This window comes from Eumetopias jubatus, unplaced genomic scaffold (assembly GCF_037043125.1).
Source record: "Eumetopias jubatus isolate StellerSeaLion01/CBP00866 unplaced genomic scaffold, mEumJub1_p1.0 scaffold_5, whole genome shotgun sequence".
Lineage (NCBI taxonomy): Eukaryota > Metazoa > Chordata > Mammalia > Carnivora > Otariidae > Eumetopias > Eumetopias jubatus.
The window spans coordinates 92,343,049-92,364,941 of NW_028274811.1; the positions used below are offsets into that span (position 1 = coordinate 92,343,049).

The 21,893-nt window shown below is 40.3% G+C and overlaps 1 protein-coding gene across 3 annotated transcripts in view; it reads right to left on the reverse strand.

Annotated features, from left to right (window-relative positions):
* Nucleotides 1–1,577: 1,577 nt before the first annotated feature.
* Nucleotides 1,578–21,893, reverse strand: part of ATP6V0E1 (ATPase H+ transporting V0 subunit e1) — a 31,439-nt gene continuing 11,123 nt past the window's right edge. For 2 of the 3 annotated variants that reach the window (XM_088023469.1, XM_028102724.2), the window contains 2 exons: nucleotides 9,867–9,996; nucleotides 1,578–2,060 (listed from right to left, as the gene is read on the reverse strand). In XM_088023469.1, coding sequence (XP_087879595.1) covers nucleotides 9,903–9,996 — 94 coding nt within the window. In that variant the 3' untranslated portion in view covers nucleotides 1,578–2,060; nucleotides 9,867–9,902. The remainder of the gene's footprint in view (nucleotides 2,061–9,866; nucleotides 9,997–21,893) is intronic. The other variant, XM_088023470.1, reaches the window with a different exon arrangement.

The following is a 21,893-nucleotide window of genomic DNA, read 5'->3' on the forward strand; positions in this document are numbered from 1 at the left end:
GAAGTGCCACTACAAGAGAGACATCACAAGGCTCATCTTCAAAACCATGGTGCTGGGTGCCTGGGTGGCTCAGTTGGTTAAGTGACTGCCTTTGGCTCAGGTCATGAACCTGGAGTCCCGGGATCGAGTCCCACATTGGGCTCCCTGCTCAGCAGGGAGTCTGCTTCTCCCTCTGACCCTCTTTCCTCTCATGCTCTCACTCTCTCTCAAATAAATAAATAAAATCTTTAAAAAAAACAAAAACAAAACCATGGTGCTTTGCAAGAAAGCAGTGCAGAGTGGCGTTTGGAAGGTTTTAGGCTGACCCCCAGCAATAATGGGATGAAGGGCCTGACTTGAAGAATCTGGGTAGACAGCTGCAATGGAGTCACACTTCCCCCATGGTTAGGGTTCAGAGACTGCAGCATCCTTTTATGTACCCACAGTAACCACCAGCATTGCTTTCTTCAATGATAAATATTAAGGTCAAGTGAATTGCTCTGATGGAAGACAGCCTGGAAGAATTCTTCCCTAATACCTGAAACCCAAAGTTGGCAAAAAAAAAAAAAAAAAAACCACAACAAAAAACCAAAGTTGGCTCCAACTTTGGGTGGCAAGTGAGAAGGGCTCTAGAGGGGAAATTAAAAAATATGGATCCTACTCCCTGGTCTGCGTCTGACCAGCTGCATTAAGCCCTGTCTGGGCTCAGATTCTTTATCTATAAAACCATGGGTTAACTAGTGTTTGCCACTATGGTCCCTCCAGTGTCAGATCTTCACCGTTTTATGGATTCCATGAAATTAGCCAGAAAGACCCTTTTGCTGGAAATGTAAAGTATGGAGTTGCCTCTCAAGAAAATTTGAAGTTCAAAATAAAAGAATGAAAAGAAAGAAATGAAAGCACGACAGTCATTTCAACTTGAAACTCTTGTTATTAAGAACAGCAAAGCAACGAGTTCAGACAGTTTGGGAGGAATAGAAAAGCACAAACTGCAAAACAGGAAATCCATTCTTGGCTTGGCTGGCTGTCAAAAAGCCATGGGCTGGTGAAAATTTAGATCCATTTAAATTTTTAATTTCTTAAAGCTAATAAAGTCCCCAAATTAGTGAATTATTCAGAGGGCTGCTACCAAAACACAGAATTACCGTCCCATCCTAGGCTTTTTAATACGTCCTGATTTCTCCAGTACTATCTCTGAGGGTGTGATGGCACAAGGAACTGCCAGTTCCATCTTGTGCCTATGCTGGGTACGGACCCTCTAGTTGCTCACCATCATAACCACTGTTTTATGGACAATGGTCTGACGCGGCCTCAGATTACAGTTCTATGTAGACCGACCTTACCCCACCAGATTGTTTATCAGCTCTTGAACTTGCAGGGACCTCAATTCCCACACCTTTGATTCCTCCAGTGCCTTGGCTACAGTAAGCACCCAGATTACTAATGATCAAGAAAAGTACTCACCAGTCTCCTCAGGTACATCAAACTACATGACCACATTCATATTTTAGTTTGAACTACAAAATCATTTTTTTTAAAGGCATCATCTAGAGACAGAAAAGCTTACAAAAATGAACTTAATAAACACTGAAACCAGATTTCCACAGAGAAAAATAATTTATTCCAGTAGATGGCAGAAATAAGAAAGTCATCCTGAAAATATACTTTGGTGCAATTCTGTTGGGTCCGACAGCCCCTCTGAACATGCTCTCCTACTGACTGCCCCACTGGATGCTGTCTTGTGACAGTTAAACACTTTGCTGATTCCCATGTTGTGACCAGGCAGGAGTCATCTTCAAATTCACAGGTTCCAAGGAGACAGCAATGTATTTCTCAGAAGAATAGCACCTTCTATCTCAGAAGAGTGCATAAACACTTTACAGAGTCAGCACAGTTTAGGTTAAGTAGGCACATAATTCGTCAAAACGTAAAAAAGGTGACAGGAAAAATACTGCATTGTAGAATAAGATATTCAAACATGGTGTGAATATTTAAGGCAGCTGACGGCCAAAAGAGGTGAGTCAAAGAAGGTGGTCTGGGTTTGGAGTTGATTTTGCATCTAGAGGAATTCTCTTCGTGACCTGCAAAACAAAGCCGTTCTAGTAACTGATCCTTACGCCATCCTTAAGTGGGCAAGAGGTTAATAACATCAAGAAAAGTCAATCAGGCCAATAATTTAAAAATATATAGGTGCTCAATAAATACTTGAATGAAAAGTGGGCTCAAGTACAGTCCCAGTTTGGGCAGGTTTTGCAGGGCTGTGACAATAGGTCCGATTACCGAGGACAGTGCTGAACTGAGGATCATAAGTAACAGTTTGACTGTATCATGGAAAGCAGGAAGTTGACTCAGACTAATCCTACTGGAATCTAATGAGTTCACTTCAAGAATCCCTATTTGCCCCTATCCTCTTACAGCTAGCAAACTTTTTTTTTTTTTTAAAGATTTTACTTATTTGACAGAGAGAGACACAGCGAGAGAGGGAACACAAGCAGGGGGAGTGGGAGAGGGAGAAGCAGGCTTCCCGCCAAGCAGGGAGCCCGATGCGGGACTCGATCCCAGGACCCTGAGATCACAACCCGAGCCGAAGGCAGTCGCTTAACCAACTGAGCCACCCAGGCCACCCCTCAGCTAGCAAACATTTAAAATAGGAATCTTCACGTATCAAACTCATAGCAGTGGTTGCATAAACTCCTTTATATAAAGCTTATTTTAAAGAACTGTATAGGGGCACTGGGGTGGCTCAGTCGGTTAAGCGTCTGCCTTCAGCTCTGGTCATGATCCCAGGGACCTGAGACCGAGCTGTGCATCAGGCTCCCTGCTCAGCAGAGTCTGCTCCTCCCTCTCCCTCTCCCTCTTCCTGCCGCTCCCCCTGCTTGTGCTGTCAAATAAATAAATAAATAGATCTTTAAAAAAGATAAAATAAAGGACTATATAAACAAAGCCATATACACTGCTTTCAAAATTAAAGGCCAATAAAGAGAATATAAAAATTAAGTAAATAGTGGCTTTCAAGGGAAATTTCCACACAAAACCTTAGTTGGCAGAAAAGAAAACAAGCTGGTTAAGGGGCTCCTGGGTGGCTCAGTCAGTTAAGCATCTGCCTTCAGCTTGGGTCATGATCCTGGGGTCCTCGGATGGAGCCCCACATCAGGCTCTCTGCTCAGTGGGAGTCTGCTTCTTCCTCTGCCCCTTCCCTACCGCTCGTGTGCACGCTCTCTCTCTCTCTCTCAAATAAATAAAATCTTAAAAAAAAAAAGAAAAAGAAAAAAGAAGATAAGCTGGTTATGACACACAATTTGCCAGAACGTTGAGGGTTAGGTACATGTGGGCGAGGAGCTAGTTAAACTGGGAAGAGACATGGTTTATAGGCAGGCATATCTGACAAGACTGAAGGTCAAACAGTACGTAGGAGATCTGATGGGCCTTTGAGGTTTTCCCAATCAGTGGGCACAACCAGGAGAATCCACAGAGCAGTGTGGTAAAATAATAGGTTTCCCAAGGCCTGGGGTCCATAATGCCCAGAAACAAACACAAGGCTGCTGGTAAGTCTTCCTGGAGCCAGCTGGGGCAGTCTAATCACCCTCAATATGGAAAGCACCAGACTTTGCTGGACCCACTAAGGAGGGACACTGCTAACAAAATACATTCAACTCAAGATATAATCAGAGGACTGTTTTTTTACAATGTACTAGGAAAATAACCACATCGGGCCAGGGAGGGGCAATTACCAGAGCTACTGGTTTCTTGTGGCCTCACGGCCTCATAAAACCTTTAATCTAATGATCATTTCCTCTTCTCCTTAGGCCAGCAGAACAATCCATCTGCACAGCCCTGAGTTCCAGGCAGATGATAAATTTAACTTGAGAATACTGAAGCAGTGAATACAGATGCTTTGTGTGTTACTTTTTTATGAAGCACACAGGTTAGACCTCCTCATTGTTTAGACCTTTTTGGACACGTGAATAATAACAAAAGGGAAAAATAAGTCTTCACACCTTTGGAAAACCACAGAGAAACAAAATAATTTTCACTTAAACTCAATGATACTAGTTTGAGATAAATGTGAGTGAGCGTTATGTTAAATGGCATGGACTTGTGGTTTGATTTGGGAGTAAATTAAAGAAGCACATATTCTAACTGTCTCTCTGACATGAAATAGCCATCTGGGGGTGGGTGGGGAGGAACTCAACCAAAGGGTCCATGTTCTCATTTTATAAAATAAGGAAATCACTAAAGCTATTTTCAGATACAACGGGAGAATGAAGACAACATAAATATATTAAGGGCAGAACCAGCAAATCTGTTCAAGGGAGGATGAGTGAATATATTTTTTTTAATCAAAGAATAGGTTTCATTTTTATCTGTATTTTTTTGGTTTAGATAAAGTCACAAAACAGTTCCTTCTTTACAATTATGTGTAAGATACGTGTTTATTGTGGATTAACTACAAGAGATATCCAAGCAAGTGAAAGGTATGTGTATTTAACAAGTCAAGGCAATGCACAAAATGAATGGCAAAAACTGGAGAGCTAAATACATCTACAGAGAAAGGAAATCTCTTTGAGACCAAGTGGCCAGAAAACAAAGTACAAGGATTTGCAAGCTGGACACTCAGAGAGAAAACATCAGAAAGAACTGAGAGAATGGGTGAATGAAGACCAGAGAGCAGAGAGGATGTCTGCAGAATAGGGTGTTTACTAATCTGCCTCCTAAATTAACGAATGTCAGAGGGCAGTGAGAGGAAAGGCTAAGCAAAGTTCATTAAGTCAAGAACATGGAAATGGCAGCGCTGGAACCAATAGGTCTCAGAACAAAGCAGTGAAGAAAGGCTGCAAAAGTGGTTTGAAGGCAACTGGAAAGGCCTTGACCGCCAACTTGGGAAGTTGGACATAATCTGCAAGATAGTCATTCTTACCTTCTGTGGCTCATGGGAACTTTGGTGACCCTGACAAAAGCTGTGCTTACCACATGTTACAGAGCATTCCAAGGGGCAGGTATCCACTAAACTCAGTTTAAAGAACAACAACAACCCTGCAGTAGCTATGGAGAACTACTGAAAGCTTCTGGGGCAAGCAGTGATCTCTTTCAGGAAGTGCTGTATCAGGAAGACAAAAAGGGTGGTGTTTCATAGAAAGTGACTACAGAGCAGGGGGACCTGATGATAAGCCCCTGTAATATCTCGGAGCCGCAATGATCAGGGTCAGAAATCAGGGCGCCCAAAGGAGAGACAGGGAAGAGGAGCAGACATAAGAGCCATTCACAGGATCAACTGGATTCGAGGAAGAGGAGAAAGAAGTGATCGGATAGGTTCTGACTCTTAAGTGACAGCGAAACCTGTAACCTCAGGAATTGAAACGGAGACATGACAGTCTGAAGTGGCAACAGCATATCCTTTCAGAGAGAGCAGAGTAAAAGATACACTTTTTAACCACAAAACACCTTGCACCGTTTAAGTCTTCACAAATATGGCTTCATTTCAACCTCTCAACAAATCACAAACCTCTTCAGAGCCCACAGCCTTCCCTGAAATCCCTACTCAGTACCATGCACCTCATGAGCACTCAAATATTTTTGGAATGCATAGAAAAACAGCTCCCCCTGGGCAGAGGCCTAATTACCAATAAACTTTATTCCTCTCCTGTCCAGACTCTGTAATAAAGTAGAACATCTGCCCTTCAGGACTACAGTAAGCCGTATCAACTCATCTAAAAGATTACAATGGTGTGGTAAACCAACTAACTTAAAGGATGCTGGGGCTGAAGCCAAATCCACTCCAAGGAGATTCCACACTAGCATCACATCCCCAAGGCTGTAGGAAAATGGGCCATGACAAAACAGCCGTCTTGATGTGACAGTTCCGGAAGCATCTTAGGAATCTAGGAGAGGCAGACAAGGCTGGCAGGGGGCAGAGATGGAATGAGCGCTGTTCTTAGAGAAGTACCAGCAAGATTCCCAGCCAATAAACATAACGTGCTGTAACTCAGTCTATCATCAACACACGAAAGAAAATCATGGCAAGTAAAGTGATTAAAGTAGCGCAAGATCAGCTAGGTGTTTACCTGTGCTGTTGAAATCAAGTCAATTCCATCTATATAAAATTACTCTAAAGCTTTCACGACTATTCCTCATTTTCCTCTGCTGAACACCATGTCTGGCTTACACCTCCTACTTTCCCAAATCTGGCCTCTACTCATGCACAAAATCAAACACTTTTCCTTACCAGATGAAGACAGGCCTAAATCTGGTTTCTGGACTCCTTTATCATCCCACAAAGTTCAAAAGGGAATTTAGCTCAGTCTTTTGATTTCCCACAAAGAAAAGTGAAGTCTTGTCACAGGAGTTGTTTGCTCCCATGTTAGGCAGAGATTAGATCTCTTCATGTGATAACTCCAAAGGCCTACAGTTATGGTACTACCATAATAGAATGTATGTGACAGGACATTCCTAGTCAGGGTTCTCCTGATTATGTCCTCCTGCTTCCTGGCATCTGCTTGTAAAGGAACCACGTTTAATATAAGGGTTTCAAGCAGCCCTGGTTTGTGCTGTGGACCAGAGTGCAAACAAGAAATTTGTCTGTCAGGTTAACTTGAGATTGAAAATGTGGACAAACGAAACCTTCAGATCCACACATTCACTGTTCTTCAGACCCACAGGGCCCAATTCTCTTTTATTACAAGGAAAGGAAATAAGACTCAGAGAAGTTAAGTGAAAGGCAATGCTGGAAGGAGATTCAACTGAGGCCTGAAGGTCTCTGCTTGAAACCCCAATCAACATCCTTACCTAATAGCCACTGTAGTTAAAAGGAAGGATAACAAACAGGAGAACTTGATGAAAAAAAAAGGTAAAAAAAAAATCTTATAAATCAGACAATACATATGTATATATACTCCCCTTTGGGCAAAGAAAGAACTCTAAGGGAAAAAAAACCAAAAAAACACCTGACTACTTACCTATCAGACTGGCAAAAATCCAGGCTGTGAGGAGGAAATAGGCACTCTCATATATTGTTGGTGGAAATGTAAAAATGGTATAATCCCTATAGAAGGGAATGTAGTAATAGCTAGAAAAAGCATATATACCTTTAAACCAGATTCAATTTTCATGGACTCTAATCCAAAGATCACCAGCAAAAATATAAAATGTCTTATGTTTAGGATGATATTGTGCCTTTATCAATAATAGCGAAAGACTAGAAACAATCCAAAAGTGCATCAATCACTATAAAAAGAATTGAGGAAGATCTCTATACACTGATAAGAGCAATCTCTAGGATATATTGTTCAGTGAAAAAAAGCAAGGTACAGAATAGTATACATAATATGGTATCTCTTTTGTAACAGCTGTGTGGGGGGGATATACACACATATGTATATATACATACATATATAGATTAATATGTATGTATGTATTTGCTTATCTTGGCAACATGAAACACAGGAAGACCTCTCTGAATGTATCTTGTTTATAATTTTGACTTTGGAAATATCTTTTACATATTCAAAAAACAGTAGCAAATAAAAAAATTACTTTGAACTGAACACAAAATAAAACAATCTAATTACATATCAATTAGTTATGATGAGAGAAAATATTTCAAGTGACCTCAGAAAACGACATTTTTTTTTTATTTGTTCTAAGGACAAATAAAGCAGCAAAGAAATCCTAAACTGCACTCAATAAACTTCGAGTTAGTAGCTAACTGATGTTATTTTGAAACTGTATGTATTGCAGGATAATGAAAATAAGTAATTAAATTGTCTGTAGGAGCCAAGATTTTCAGCATATGTGAATGATATTCAAGAATAAAACCAAAGTAGTAAAAACCACGTAATGTTAAATTTGAATTAAAAGTACTAACATGAGGGGAGCCTGGGAGGCTCAGTCAGTTAAAGCATCTGCCTTTGGCTCAGGTCATGATCCCAGGGTCCTGGGATCGAGCCCCGCATCGGGCTCCCTGCTTAGCGGGGAGCCTGCTTTTCCCTCTCCTTCTGTACCTCTCCCCCTGCTTGTGCTCTCTCCCTCTCTGTCAAATAAATACGTAAAATCTTTAAAAAAAAGGTACTAACATGAACTCATGATTTTTTTCTTCTTAGAACATACTTCCGGGCGGGAGCCTGGGTGGCTCAGTTGGTTAAGCAACTATCTTCGGCTCAGGTCATGATCCTGGAGTCCCGGGATCGAGTTCCGCATTGCGCTCCCTGCTCAGCAGGGAGTCTGCTTCTCCCTCTGACTCCCCCTTCTCGTGCTCTCTCTATCTCATTCTCTCTCTCAAATAATAAAATCTTTAAAAAAAAAAAAAAGAACACACTTCCTGGCTCTGTCCACTGTAAAGACTTAGAAGCAATGACACCACAGAAATGGATGCACCGAACAATCAGATCTTGGTTTTTAAATCCATTTCCCACTGAAGGAACCACAGCCAGCTGGGCTTGAGAACCGACTAGTGAACCAGGGATCCTTTCAGTGGGAAATTTAGAGAGCAATCTGAGGAACAGCTGATTCCAAGTCTGGGACAGGAAACACACATAGAGGGGTCTGGGGCATCTTGATGTTGCCAGTAAGTAAGGAAACTATCAAGGACTAATATCAAAAGGACATAGAAGCCAGTGTAGACAGGCTCCCGTAGGCCAAAGAAAGAACAACTGAACATTAAAAGGGTAATAAATGTAACTGATTAAAATTCAAAAGGGAAGAAAAAACCTCTCTGGATACCCTGGAAGTAACCTGGGCACTAACATCTTACCATGAAAATTAAAAGAAAAGAATTACAGTATGTATACTGCTTTTCCTGTATGATCTTTATTTCAAGGTTACTAAATAACCCTAGAATGAGGGTAAGTTCATCTTTATACAAACATTTCATCTAATCAAATGCAGATGTAACAATGGAACTAGAAAATCATCATTTTGCACTTTCTACTGAAATGTTTACTTCAGGCTAAGATCATCAATGGATAAAATCCCCAGATAAAAGGCTGGCAGAGAACTTTGCAACTGGAGGGACCAGGGTGCTATTACCTGAACCCACTGATCATTATAGCATCACGAAAGACAGGAGAGTCAGACATCGTGTGTCTCTTGATATGAGTTCACAGTACCACTAAAAAACACTCTTGCCAAAAAAGCAGAACCAGAATCTAGGCAAGCATTGAGTGCTGACTTCCATTTATCAAAATAATGGAAAAAGAGGAACAAACTAAATGACAGGTTTTCTGACTCTCGGCCAGTGAATAAATCTTCCCACTATACCACTCCTTACTTCCTTGATCTTCTGAACCAAATAAAACCTACAATTTTAACTCCAGTTTTCAAAGGGCACCTGTCTCTCTCTATCCAAAGCATTCAGAAATGCCCTTAATTTAAAATCTGTCAGCAACTTTAAGAATCCTACAATATCAAGTATAAATAGTCATGCCCCTGTGTCTGAAAGACTGCATGCAAACTTTATTTAAATGGCTGGGTAAGGGGCGCCTGGGTGGCTCAGTCATTAAGCGTCTGCCTTTGGTTCAGGTCATGATCCCAGGGTCCTGGGATCGAGCCCCACATAGGGCTCCCTGCTCAGTAGGAAGCCTGCTTCTCCCTCTTCCCATGCTGTGTTCCTGCTCTCGCTAACTCTATCAAATAAATAAATAAATAAATAAATAAATAAATAAATAAATAAAGGCTGGGTAACAGCAGAATTTAAAAGACTCTTATGAATAAATCCTTTGGTAAAGTGAATGGCCTAAGTTCCAAATTTATTTCTGCTCTTCAGATGTTTACTTTCAGCAGCCTGCCCTTGCCAAGTGTTAAAATGGCTGTAGTTTTCTGAGGAAAAGTCAAGGCAATCTCTAGCTGCCAGTGTGACAGACAACACTGATGTGAAAGGTCGAGGGTACAGTCACCTCAATGATGGCGCACTGGAGAGCAGGTCTTCCTCCTTAAGGCCAATGATACTTGAGGTACCAGATGGTTTCATTTTTCAACTGTGGTCCAAAGAGAGGGTTGAGTTGGGCCAGAATTGCAATCAGCCAACTAAAAGAATGATGGGGGGAGGAAAAGCAACAACAGAAAGTGGTGAACTCATGCTGGAACAGTACCATTTTCAATTAGGATGAAAACAAATGCTTTAGTAAAATTTAAATCTATTCTGCTCGGACCAAACCCTCCATACACTTAAGTTCATAAAACACATGGTGCTGATGGACGCCTATCTTATAACCCGTTTCAAAAAGCATACCCTGCCTTTGTTTCAATACATAGTGACAAAGCAGTGAGGCTTCACTATAGTTGTCTTTTCTCTCATTACCTTAATTCCAAGCATCCAAGATTTCCCCCATTCATATAAGATCTTTACCTCAGATTATCTTTACTTAATTTCAATTTAGCATCATCACAACGTCCAAGCTCAGGAAGAATGGGTGTTACTTTATCCATTCTCTAAATGCTAAGGCCCACAAACGATAGCACACACCCATTTTTACTGAGAGAACCAAGGTTAAATTTCAGCCCACCATCTTTCAATTAGGCTGTAACACTTGAGCTCCCCTTCTCTAATCACCATCTCCACTAAAATATGTAATACATCTTTTGGCCCCAGTGGAGCTGAACCAAATGGGTATTTAATTCCCCCAGCTTACTTGAGAATCTAAGCAACAACGCATTCCTCTGTATTATACAGACTATTTATGGAGGAAGTACAGTATTACATACCACCTCAAGGTTAAAAGTGAAAAAAGTACAGTCAAAATTGCCTTTAAAATTTTCTTCTACAGCCTGTAAAGTTCTGAGTAAGTGGTTTTATGTCTGACACAGTGATAACGTATATCCAGCGAAGTTTGAGAACCACTGAGCTAAGACCAAAGCAAAGAACAAAAAGGAAGATAATACACAAATATCTGGCCATTCAAACCATTCTGTTTTACTTATTAAACAAATATTCAATGAGCACCTACTAGGTTCCAGGCCCCCCAGGAATAGAAAGGAGAAAATGAAGCATCACTACCTTCACAAAGCTTACATAACATAATGTCAGGAAGGAAATAAAGTAGGATGGAGGAATGGAGAATGATGGAGGTAGTCAGGGAGGGCTTCTCCAAGGAGGTAACATTCGAGCAGAGACCAGAATGAAGCAGAACACACACTGCCTTTCATTCCTCTGTAATATGTATGAAGTGATCAGAGACTCTCTCATTTTTCAGGGAGGTCCCAGCCTCTATCGACTGATCTGGGAGAGGAGATTTTAGTCATATAATCTGACGCAGGTATCTTCTCTGCACGGAATAGAGGGAACTGCTTTCCAAGGAAAAGGAGAGATATTGCTACAGGAGTCTCCCTAAAATTTTAGCACTTTAAATTCCCCTATAAGAGGGGAACCAGCCAAACCCAACCACGCTGTTACCCGGTTACATCTCTTTTCTTCGAGTTGCTGTCATTTTTAGAACTCTTCCAGTCAAAGGATCAAAAAGCCAATTCTGATCATCAATGACCAGACTGCTGAAGAATCTGCCAGCACTGCACCGGAAGCCCTGAAGCTCGCACCTACAGAAACAAACGAACCCGCCCTCCCGCCCCACCCCACAGAAGGTGGTTTTGTGACAGGAAACACGATACCTGAGGAAATCAGGCCAAAACAGATACCCTAGGCTGATTCACTTTATAAACAAAAAGCTAATTCGGATGAGATGCTCTGATCTGTCCTTAGAACGAGAATATTAAACACAAACAAAATACCAAGACTTGTAGTTGCGGTCACATCTATCTGTCACTGTGAAACAAAGAAACAGGACAGCACAGGCAGACACACTGAAAAGCTCTGTGACTGCAGTGAGCGCTAATGGTGTGCAGCGAAGAGTCATGGAAAATTCCACACAGACCCAGGACTTCCCCAATCCCAGCAGGCAATAGAGGCTGACTGTAAAAACAGTCGTTCATCCTTTCGTAAGAGACTGAAATAACTGGCCAATGCTTAGAAGTACTAGATAAAAAATATGCTAGAACCTAAACTGATCTCTTTTTTGTTCATCAAAAAATGTACAGAATGAAATAAAAGCACCATCTCCCAGCACTTTGTATGATGTTGTATAGCAGTGCTTCTAAATCCTGGCCACACATTATAATCACTCAGGGAGCTTTAAAAAATACAGATGCTATACTTCACATATAATCTTTAATTCTCCCACAATACAGTTAAGGAAACCAAGGCAGAGAGAGGTTAAATGGTTTGCCTGTGGTCATAACACTAAGTAGGTGGTAGTAGCTCCTGAACCAGAAATCAGGTTAGACTAATGTTCCCCCTACAAAAGTTATCTGCTGAAGTATTTTTTAATGGACAACATTTCAGGAGGCATCCATTTAACTAAACCTAATCTGTCTGGGAGTTAAGGAAACAAAGAATCCATCTGCTGATTGTTGATGAAGTCCATCATAAGCCTTTGTTACCTGAGGTAAAGAAAAAAATACCCTAAATCAAGAACAAAGTCCACTTTGTTTGTTCAGATCAGGATCCAGAAACTTTCTAAAATTTAATTTTACATATTACTCTTAATGTTTCCAATCAAGCAAAACATCTCACTTAAAAACAAAACAAACCAAACCAACAAACTACAGTTCAAGAAAATTCCTTGGGAAAAAGCCCAGGTCGGTTCACTTGAAATTTCAGGGAGGAATTTTCCCCCTCTAACCAGCTGAGCTCTGTGCCTGCCCTTCTGACTACCGCCTGACTTAAAATTTCCCTTTAAAGCGATAAACACGGTGGAAAACTGGAAGGAGAAAAAAATCTACTCTGAATTGATGGAAGTGGGTGGAGGAAGAGATCATATTCCAATGAATCTATTACTTCATGTGTCCAAGAAAAGAGAACTAAGTGTACCTTTCACACTTGCCCAAACTGTTCCACATGTCTCCATAACCAAAGGCCAGCCTAATAACCAACCATCTGAAATTATTCAAACTACTGAGGCAGCTATGGTGTGGTAATGTATTTCAGAGAACTGCAGGACTGGAATGGACCAGAGGTCAAGTCTATGTTCCTCATTTTAATGAGGAAGAAACTAAGTGCTAGAGAGCTTAATACCCCACACTGAATCAGTGATAAAGTTGTAAGAGGAACCCAGAAGGGGCGCCTGGGTGGCTCAGTCGTTGGGCGTCTGCCTTCAGCTCAGGTCATGATCCAGGGTCCTGGGATCAAGCCCTGCATCGGGCTCCCTGCTCCACGGGAAGCCTGCTTCTCCCTCCGTCTGCTTGTGCTCTCTCTCTCACTGTGTCTCTCTCTCGCTCTCTGTCAAATAAATAAATAAATAAATATTTAAAAAAAAAAAAAAGAGGAACCCAGAACTCCTGAGTCCCACTACATCAGGCTGCTTCCATAGCATATTAAGGGCAAAACAAATCAAGCAGCCCCGGAGCTCCTAATTAATACCACAACCATTTACCAACGCAAAGATTAACTGGTTAAGGAGCCAACCCTTGAGGGACTCATGAGCTTGTGAGACACAAGTCAAGGTTAGCAGCAGAGTGTGCTTTAAATAACATATGCATGGGAGCGTTCATTCTACAAACACTCCTTGCCCACTTAATCATGAGCTCAGCTCTTGGTTATTGGAATTCTCCAAGCACAAAGGCCATATCCAGATCTTTCAAATCTTGCTTTGTTTTTTTGTTCCACACTCAGATATGAGAACAAGGAAAAAAGGAATGGTTACTTCTTGGTGATGCACAGATCCAGTGGGTAACTGCTTGGCTTCCCTGCTGGAATGGGTTAAGTCCAGCTAGGACTTCTCTTCTGATCCACTCTCCCTCCAGAAAGGGCCAGCATAGGAATGACCTCTATCAGTGGGCTCCTGAAGAAAGGGTAGAGATGCAGGAGAGCAACTTGCCTTATCTCCACTGAGATGACCTCTGTCATATCCCCTCATCCCAGTCAAATGACACAAATTCTTTCAAGGGCAGCAATGTCATTAGATATAACTAGAAAATATGGCCTTTATCAAAATGGATGGATGAATAAAGAGATTATAGTATATATAATGGAATACTACGCAGCCATAAAAAAGAATGAGATCTTGACAGTTGTGGCAACATGAATGGGCTTCGAGGGCATTATGCTAAGTGAAATAAGTCAGAGAAAGATTAATACTGTATGATCTCTCTCATATGTTTTATATATATAAAAAAAAAAACAAGCTCACAGATAACAGAAACAGATTAGTGGTTGCCACAGGTGGGTGTAGGGGATGGGAAAGACGGGTGAATTGTGTGTTTTTGTTTTAGTTTAAATAAACTGATTTTTAAAAATGAAAGCTTCTGTTATTACTATAAAGAGGCAGAAAAAATATATGAGATTCAATATTAGACAAGATTGCATTTCAATTCCAGCTACACCAAGTATTAGTGGAGTGACTCCAGGCAAGTGACCTTACAAACTGAGCCTCAGTTTCCCCTTTTGTAAAATGAAGATAATAACCTCTGTCTCAGGATGTTAAGAATTAAACAGATAATACATGAAACTGCTCTGTGTAGAGCTGACAACTAGATGTTCAATAAATACTAGTAATTCCTTCTTCTCTGTGAGAGAGCCACAGAATGAAATACAACCTATTTACTTTACAAAGGAGTTTCTCATGTAACAATGAGTCATCTCATCTCCACCTCCTCTCCACCCCCAGCCCTCTGTGGTAGGCAGGATTCTAAGATATTCCCCCAAGATTCCCATCCCCTGGTATACACACACTATCTAACCCCAGGACGGTGAGTATGATGGGGGATTAGATTGGATTGTGTTAGACTGTACTGCTGGCTTTAAGGAAAATTACCCTGAGTGGACATGACCTAATCAGGTGAGCTCTTAAAAGGGATGGCACTCTTCTTGATGAAAGACATTAGGAGTGTGTTATCTCTTATGCATTTACTGCCAATCAGTTCTGAACACACCCTTTAATCTGTGCTCTGTAATAAGCAACTGAATTCCTTTCTCTCCCTTACAGTGAACGTGACGTTCAGCTTTCTCAGCAGAGGGAGCTGGAGGGACACGGCAGGCGTGGGCTGGAAGTTGGTGTGGTTGGTGTGTGACTATTCCGAGGAGCCTGCAGACTCAGGCCTGGAACACAGTCATGCTCTGATCCGGTAGCCTCAGCCTTGAAACAACCTTTCTGCAGTCTTCCTGATGGGGAAACTAGAGCCCTTGCGTGGCCTACAAGCTCTGAAGGCCTCCCACCCACACTGGCACAGGGAATCGCACTCATGCCATGGACTGCCCGCTCTCCTGCCTGGACTCCGGAGGGTGGCCTATTGCTCGCCCATCAACTCTGAACCAACTCCAGCCTGGCCAAACCAATGCAATTATCTGCTATTGAGTGGGCTGAAGCACACTTTCTCCAACCAGGTCTGACTGCCTTCCAAGGCCCTTCCCTGGGTACTCTCCCTCAGCCCCAGAGTACCATCCAGAGTTTCCTTATATCTTATAGTAGTTACTCTTGTCGTGGTGAACGGTAATTACGTTTAACTTCCCCTGTTTAACTCCTGTGTGGTTCCTATCTCCTAATGGGGACCAGATTACAGGATGAGAAAGATCTGATATAACGGAGATTCTCTATTGTCAGCTTTGAAGACGCAAGGGCCACATGGAAAAGAATGTGACTTCTAGGAGCTGAGAGCAGTCACCAACTAATAGCCAGCAAGGAAAAGGGACCTCAGTCCAACAACCAGTTCAAAGGAACTGAATTCTGCCACAGCCACAGGAACTTAGAAAAGGGCCCCAAGCTCCAGAGGAGAAGGTACAAACTATTTCCTTTAACTTTATCCCAACCCTATCTCTATTAGGACCCTTTCACTACCATAGGAATATGCCCTATTTTTGCCAGCTTTTCTCCCTATTTTCCAGGACTTCCAGTTCAAAGTCTGTAATAATCCCCTTATCTCCCAAATTATAAAGGAAAAGAGCATAAAGTCAAAGTAAGAAAAGTATACTTTTTCATATAGCAGATGATAATATGCTGGGACAGGTACCTAGATTTCTCTCCCACTATAAACAGTCAAGATATCCAGCTATTTTTTACATATCCATGATAGAAGTAAGCAGTTCTCAGACAAAAAAACTAAGTGAAGGCAAGTATCCAGAGAGGAAAAAGAAGTGATTATAGGTTGCTTTCCACACCTTGAGAGCACTGACTATACCAGATGAACTTGAGCTTTTACTTTCAGACCTCCCAGGGCATGGGAAACAAGCAGACAAAGCCCAGGGCCCACTTAAGGTAGAGAATCTAATACAAGTTTCACATCTCATCCCCACAAAGCTGAGGTGCCAAAGGCCTATATCTCAATGTACAGATAAGTCAGACAGAACCCCTGAAGAATGATAGAAAAATCAACTGTCTCAAATATAAGCATCAAGAAGGAAGTAGAAAAACACTGCCACTGAAAACTAGCCTTAATGAAAGTTTATAACCCAAATTCATACTACATGGTTTTTTTAAACCACATAAAAAATTTTACTTAATTTGATCCCACACTGGTGATAGCTTTTGGCACTTGGCAGAAGTACGTAAATCCTTTCTGGAGAAGCCCACTTTCAGTGTAGGCCTCAAAAAAGTCATACACATGGAATTATAGGGAAAATGAATAGATGGCAATGAAATACTATAAATGCATATGGCACCATGAGTGAGAGGGACCAAAGAGAGCAAAGAGCTGATACATAACTGCAGGGACTTCAGATACTGGAATGATCAGATATGGACTACAGACAAGCTGTCTACTATGTTTCAAGAAATAAGTCTGAAATATGTACAGGGAAAAATGGGGAAAGGAGGGATGGAGGGAGGGAAATCAAAACTGTAAAAGCAGCAAAAAGACCACCTACAGAAATGAAAAATATAATACCTGAAAATAAAAAAAGGCATGTGCTGAACTTCTGCTACTCATCCTATGAATGAGAACAAAATATGAAAAATAACTATTTGATAGTACTAGAGAATGTCCAAAAGCAGGTAGAAACTGGGGGGGGATTCAATTCTTAAAGAAAGAGGTCACATCAGGGTGCCTGGGTGGCTCAATTGGTTAAGCATCTGACTCTTGACTTCAACTCAGGTCATATCTCAAGGTCATGAGACTGAGCCCTGTGTCAGGCTCCACACTGGGTGTGGAGGCTGCTTAAGATTCTCTCCCCCCCTCTCCCCTGCCCCACTGCTTGTGCATGCACTTGCGTGCTCTCTGAAAGAAAGAAAGAGAGGGAAGGAAGGAAGGAAAGAAGGAAGGGAGGGAGGGAGGGAAGAAGGGAGGGAGGGAAGAAGGGAGGGAGGAAGGGAGGGAGGAAGGAAAGAAGCCACACCAGTACCTTTATATAGCATTTCTGCTGAAAACACTGTCCAGTCCACGTGTGGGGCAAGATAATTGAAACTCAAGCAAAAAGCTGCAGTCTTATTGGCTTGGGTATCAAAAGATGATGCTCAGAGCTGCTAGAACAGCTAGAAATAAAAAAGGGAAATCTCAAAAATGAGGGTGCCACAAAGGGGAACCCCAAAGTCTGTGTATAAATTTCCCTTAACCCTTGGCTGATCCTTGAACTGTGCATGCTCTAGGAAAATGCCAAGGACTGTGGAAAACACCCGGAAGTCTGAAAGGATGAAGGGGAAATTTTAGCTGCTGCCTATCACCAGAAGAAAGAGTATTCAGAGTCTGAAGTTAGAAGGACTTTGTAACACCTCAGATTTTCCATTGAAATCCCAGAACCAGAAGGGGCACGCTTTAATGGATAATTCATTCTAATCTAAGGGTAAAAGTGACACAGATCTGCCCCAACAAAGTATAAAACCAACTCTCCACAAGTTTAAGGTGATCAATTAATAATTTGACTGTGACAACAAAATTTAACCTTTCTCAGAGGAACAAAGTAGAATCCAGAGTCTCTGTGTCTCTGTCATCTAGAATATCCAGTATTTAGTAAATAATAGTCATGCCCCCCAAAAAAGAAACATAATCAATAATCAAGAACAAAGGAATCAACAGAATTCCACACCATTCCAAAAATAATACAGATGTTGTCATTAAAAGATAATGATTCTATAGCAGCTATTATAAATATGTTTAAAGCCTAAAAGAAAAACTAGCTACAGAGAATGAACAGATTGGAAATGTCAGAACATAAATTAAAACTACAAAAAAGAACCAAATGAAGATTCTAGAACTAAAAAGTATAACATATGAAGTAAAACTCTTTGGATGGGCTTACCAACAGATTGGAGATAGCAGAAGAAACAGTGAACCTAAAGACAGATCAACAGAAACTAATCTGAAGAAATAAGAGAAAAAAATATTGGAAAAAAAAATCAGTCAAACATGGTGCAACTGGAGTCTCAGGAGAAAAAGAATACAGCTGAAGAAAACAGAAGACACACAGGCTGAAATTTTCTCAAATTTGATGGAAAACATTAACTTACAGATTCATATAGCTTAGCAAACTCCAATCAGAATAAACTCAAAGTAAACTACACCTACACACATCATAGTCAAATTGCTAAAACCAAAGATAAAGAGAAAATCTTGATAATATCCAAAGGAAAAAGAAAGCATAAGAAGGATCAATTATTCACATTACAGCTGAGTTCCAGGAGAAACAATGGAGGCCAGAAGACAACGAAAGAGCATCTTTAAAGTCATCTAAAAGGGGAAAAAAATGCTGTCAACTCAGAATTCTATATCCAGAAAAACTATCCTTCAAAAATGAGCATGAAAAAAAGACACTTTCAGGCAAATGAAAGATGAGTGAATTTGTTATCAGCATACCTGTCCTACAACAAATACTACAGGAAGTTCTTCAGACTAAAGGGATATCAGATAAAAACTCAAACTAAAGGGATGTCAGACAGAAACTCAAATCTACAAAAATAAGGAACTCCAGAAAGGGTAAATATGTGGGCAAATATAGAAGACTTTTTCTCTTAATTTCTTTGTAAGACATGATTCTTTAAAGTAAAATTGTAACACTGCAGTGTTTTGCAACATAAAAAGATGTAAAATATATCATAACCATAGCATAAATGATGTAAAGTAAATGGAATTATATTATTGCAAAGTTATTATATTTTATCTGAAGTGGTTCAGTATTAACTCTAAATACTCTATGAAAAGTTAACAATGCATTGTAATCTCTAGAGCAACACTAAAAAGAAAAATACTAAGTATAGCAAAAAAGCCCTTAGCAAAATTAAAACAATACTAAAAATATTTCATTAATAATGTAAAATGAAGCATAAAAGGAGGACAAAGGATGTTAATGAGCACTGGGTGTTACATAAGACAGATGAATCGCTGAACTCTACCTCTGAAACTAATAATACGCTACATGTTAATCGAATTTAAATAAAAAAAGGGCATAAAGAACAGAGGAACAAAAAACCAGAGGAGACAAACAAAACAATTAACAAAACAGTGGGCCCAAACCTAGTTATGTCAATAGTTACATTAATTGGATATGAAATATCCAACTAAAAGGCAAAGGCAGTCAGAATGGACAAAAAAGACTGAGCTATATGCTGTCTGCAAAAAGGCACTTTCTAAATATAAAGACAGATATAATGAGCCTAAGAAAGGTGGTATGATTATCAATATCAAAGTAAAATCGAGTCAAGGAGTTAGCAAGGGTAAGCAGGGATACTTTATAATGATAAAATGTCAATTCATTGGGAAGACATAACAATCATGAATGTGCATGCTCCTAACATAGCTTCAAAACATATAAAACAAAAACGGAAAGAATTAAAGAGAACTACAGAAAAATCCACAATAGCTGATGATTTTAACACCTTCTTTCAGTAATTACTAAAAAACTCAATAGTAATAACCAAAAAACTCAATAAAGATATAGAAGATTTAACTACCTTGACCTGACATTTACAAAACACACCACACTTAACAACTGCAAAATACACAATCTTTTGAAGTGCGCATGAAATGATCATAATGATAAACCATTATGCTGGGCCACAAGACAAGCCCCAATTGCATAAGACTGAAATCTTACAGAGTATATCTTCTGATAAGAAATCTAGAAAAGCACCAAATATTTAAAAATTAATGAAAAATACAGTGTCATCAAAATTTGTAGGCTGTGGCTAAAGCAATGCTTAGAAGGAATTTTATTGCATTAACTGCTTACATTTAAAAAACAACAAAGGTTTAAAATCATTTACCTAAGTCTCCACTGTAAGAGGTTAGTAAAGAGCAAATTAAACCCAAATTCAGGAGAAGGAAGGAAATAAAGTCTAAATGAATGGAAATATATACCACGTTCAGGATCAGAAGACTCAGTATTGTTAAAATGTCAGTTCTCTCCGAATTGATCTATAGATTCAACACAATGCCAACTAAAATCAACAGGCTTTTTTTGGGGTAGAAACTGACAGGATGATTCTAAAATTTATATGGCTATTTTAGAATAGCAAAATAATCTTAAACGACAAACATGGAGGACTTCAACTTCTTTAGTTTCAATATAAAACTAAATATTTGAGAGTGTGTTGTATTGTGATAGGGCTAGACAAAGAGATTAACAAACAGAAGAGGTCATCCTGAAATAGACACATACATATATGGTCAAATCATTTTGAACAAAGATGCCAAAGCGGTTTAATGGAGAAAGGAAAATCTTTCCAACCAATAATGCAGCAACAACTGAATATCTGTACCACGAAAACAATAAAAAAGCAAAGATTGAACCCACCGTTCTAGTGCCTGTGACCTTTGGAAGCAGTCATGCCTAACTGCCAAAACCTAAGTGCCAACATATTGTGGAAAGCCTTCAGGTCCAAATCCTCACCCAGTAACAGGAACTTTAAAAACTCAGTTCAACAGGTCTCATATCTTTGTTTACCTCAGTTTTCCCCCCCAAACCTCCAGGACCACCTATTATGACCCAATTCCATCCCCAGACTGCTCTGCTCATCTCACCACTTGACCCAACTTATACTCTACCCTGTCTTCCAAACCAAACGCTTCCACTGTTCTATGTAACTTGTTTAATGATCCACCACTCACTTACACACTTCCTTCTATTCTCACACGTCCCATAGCCTCCAGAATCCCCCTGAGACTCTCTCAAGCAGAAGTTATTCTTATACCAGATAACCCAGGCTTTGGCAATAGGGTAACTTCTTTGCTCCCCTGTGCTACCTGCAGACAATTCTCTCTCACTCTTGTGAAAACAAGACTTCTCCTTTGTGGTGCATGCCTGCAGATTTTACTACCTTCTCATCCCTTCTTACATCTTGTGAGAGTTCTTAAAAAAAAAAAAAAAGATTTATTTATTCATTTGAGGAGGGGAGGGGCAGAGGGAGAGGGAGAGAATTCCAAGCAGACTCCCTGCTGACCGTGGAGCCTGATGCTGGGCTCGTTCTCATGACCCTGAGATCATAACCTGAGCCGAAACATTGTGTCTCATTAACAAAATGAGAAGTTATGTACCCCCTGATGAAAAATATCAATACCATTTATAATACAAACAGAGTTAGACTCTGAACCAACTGAGCCGCCCAGGCGCCCCCATCATGTGGGAGTTCTAAGCTGAAAGGATTAAAAGGCAGGAGGGCCTCATATTTCAGGAACAAATTTAATTTGAGTTACCCAGTGTTTTTCATTATTGATGCCACTACTTCCTTTTACTAGCAGACATCACCTAATGAGGTAGCAGACGGAAAAAAAAATCACCGATCTGTGGAGACACAGACATCCCACCTATAAAAATACATTTCCTGAAGGAGCTTCAAAGCTAGAGGTGAAGACAGACTAATAGCCAGCTAAGAGAAGGCCGAATAAAACACATGCTTCCTCTGACCAAAGATGCAACAATTTGAACATCAACAAGGACATTAATTACATGGATTGAAATACATCACATCTCTCTAAATGTATCAAATCATAATGATACCAACACAAAACAA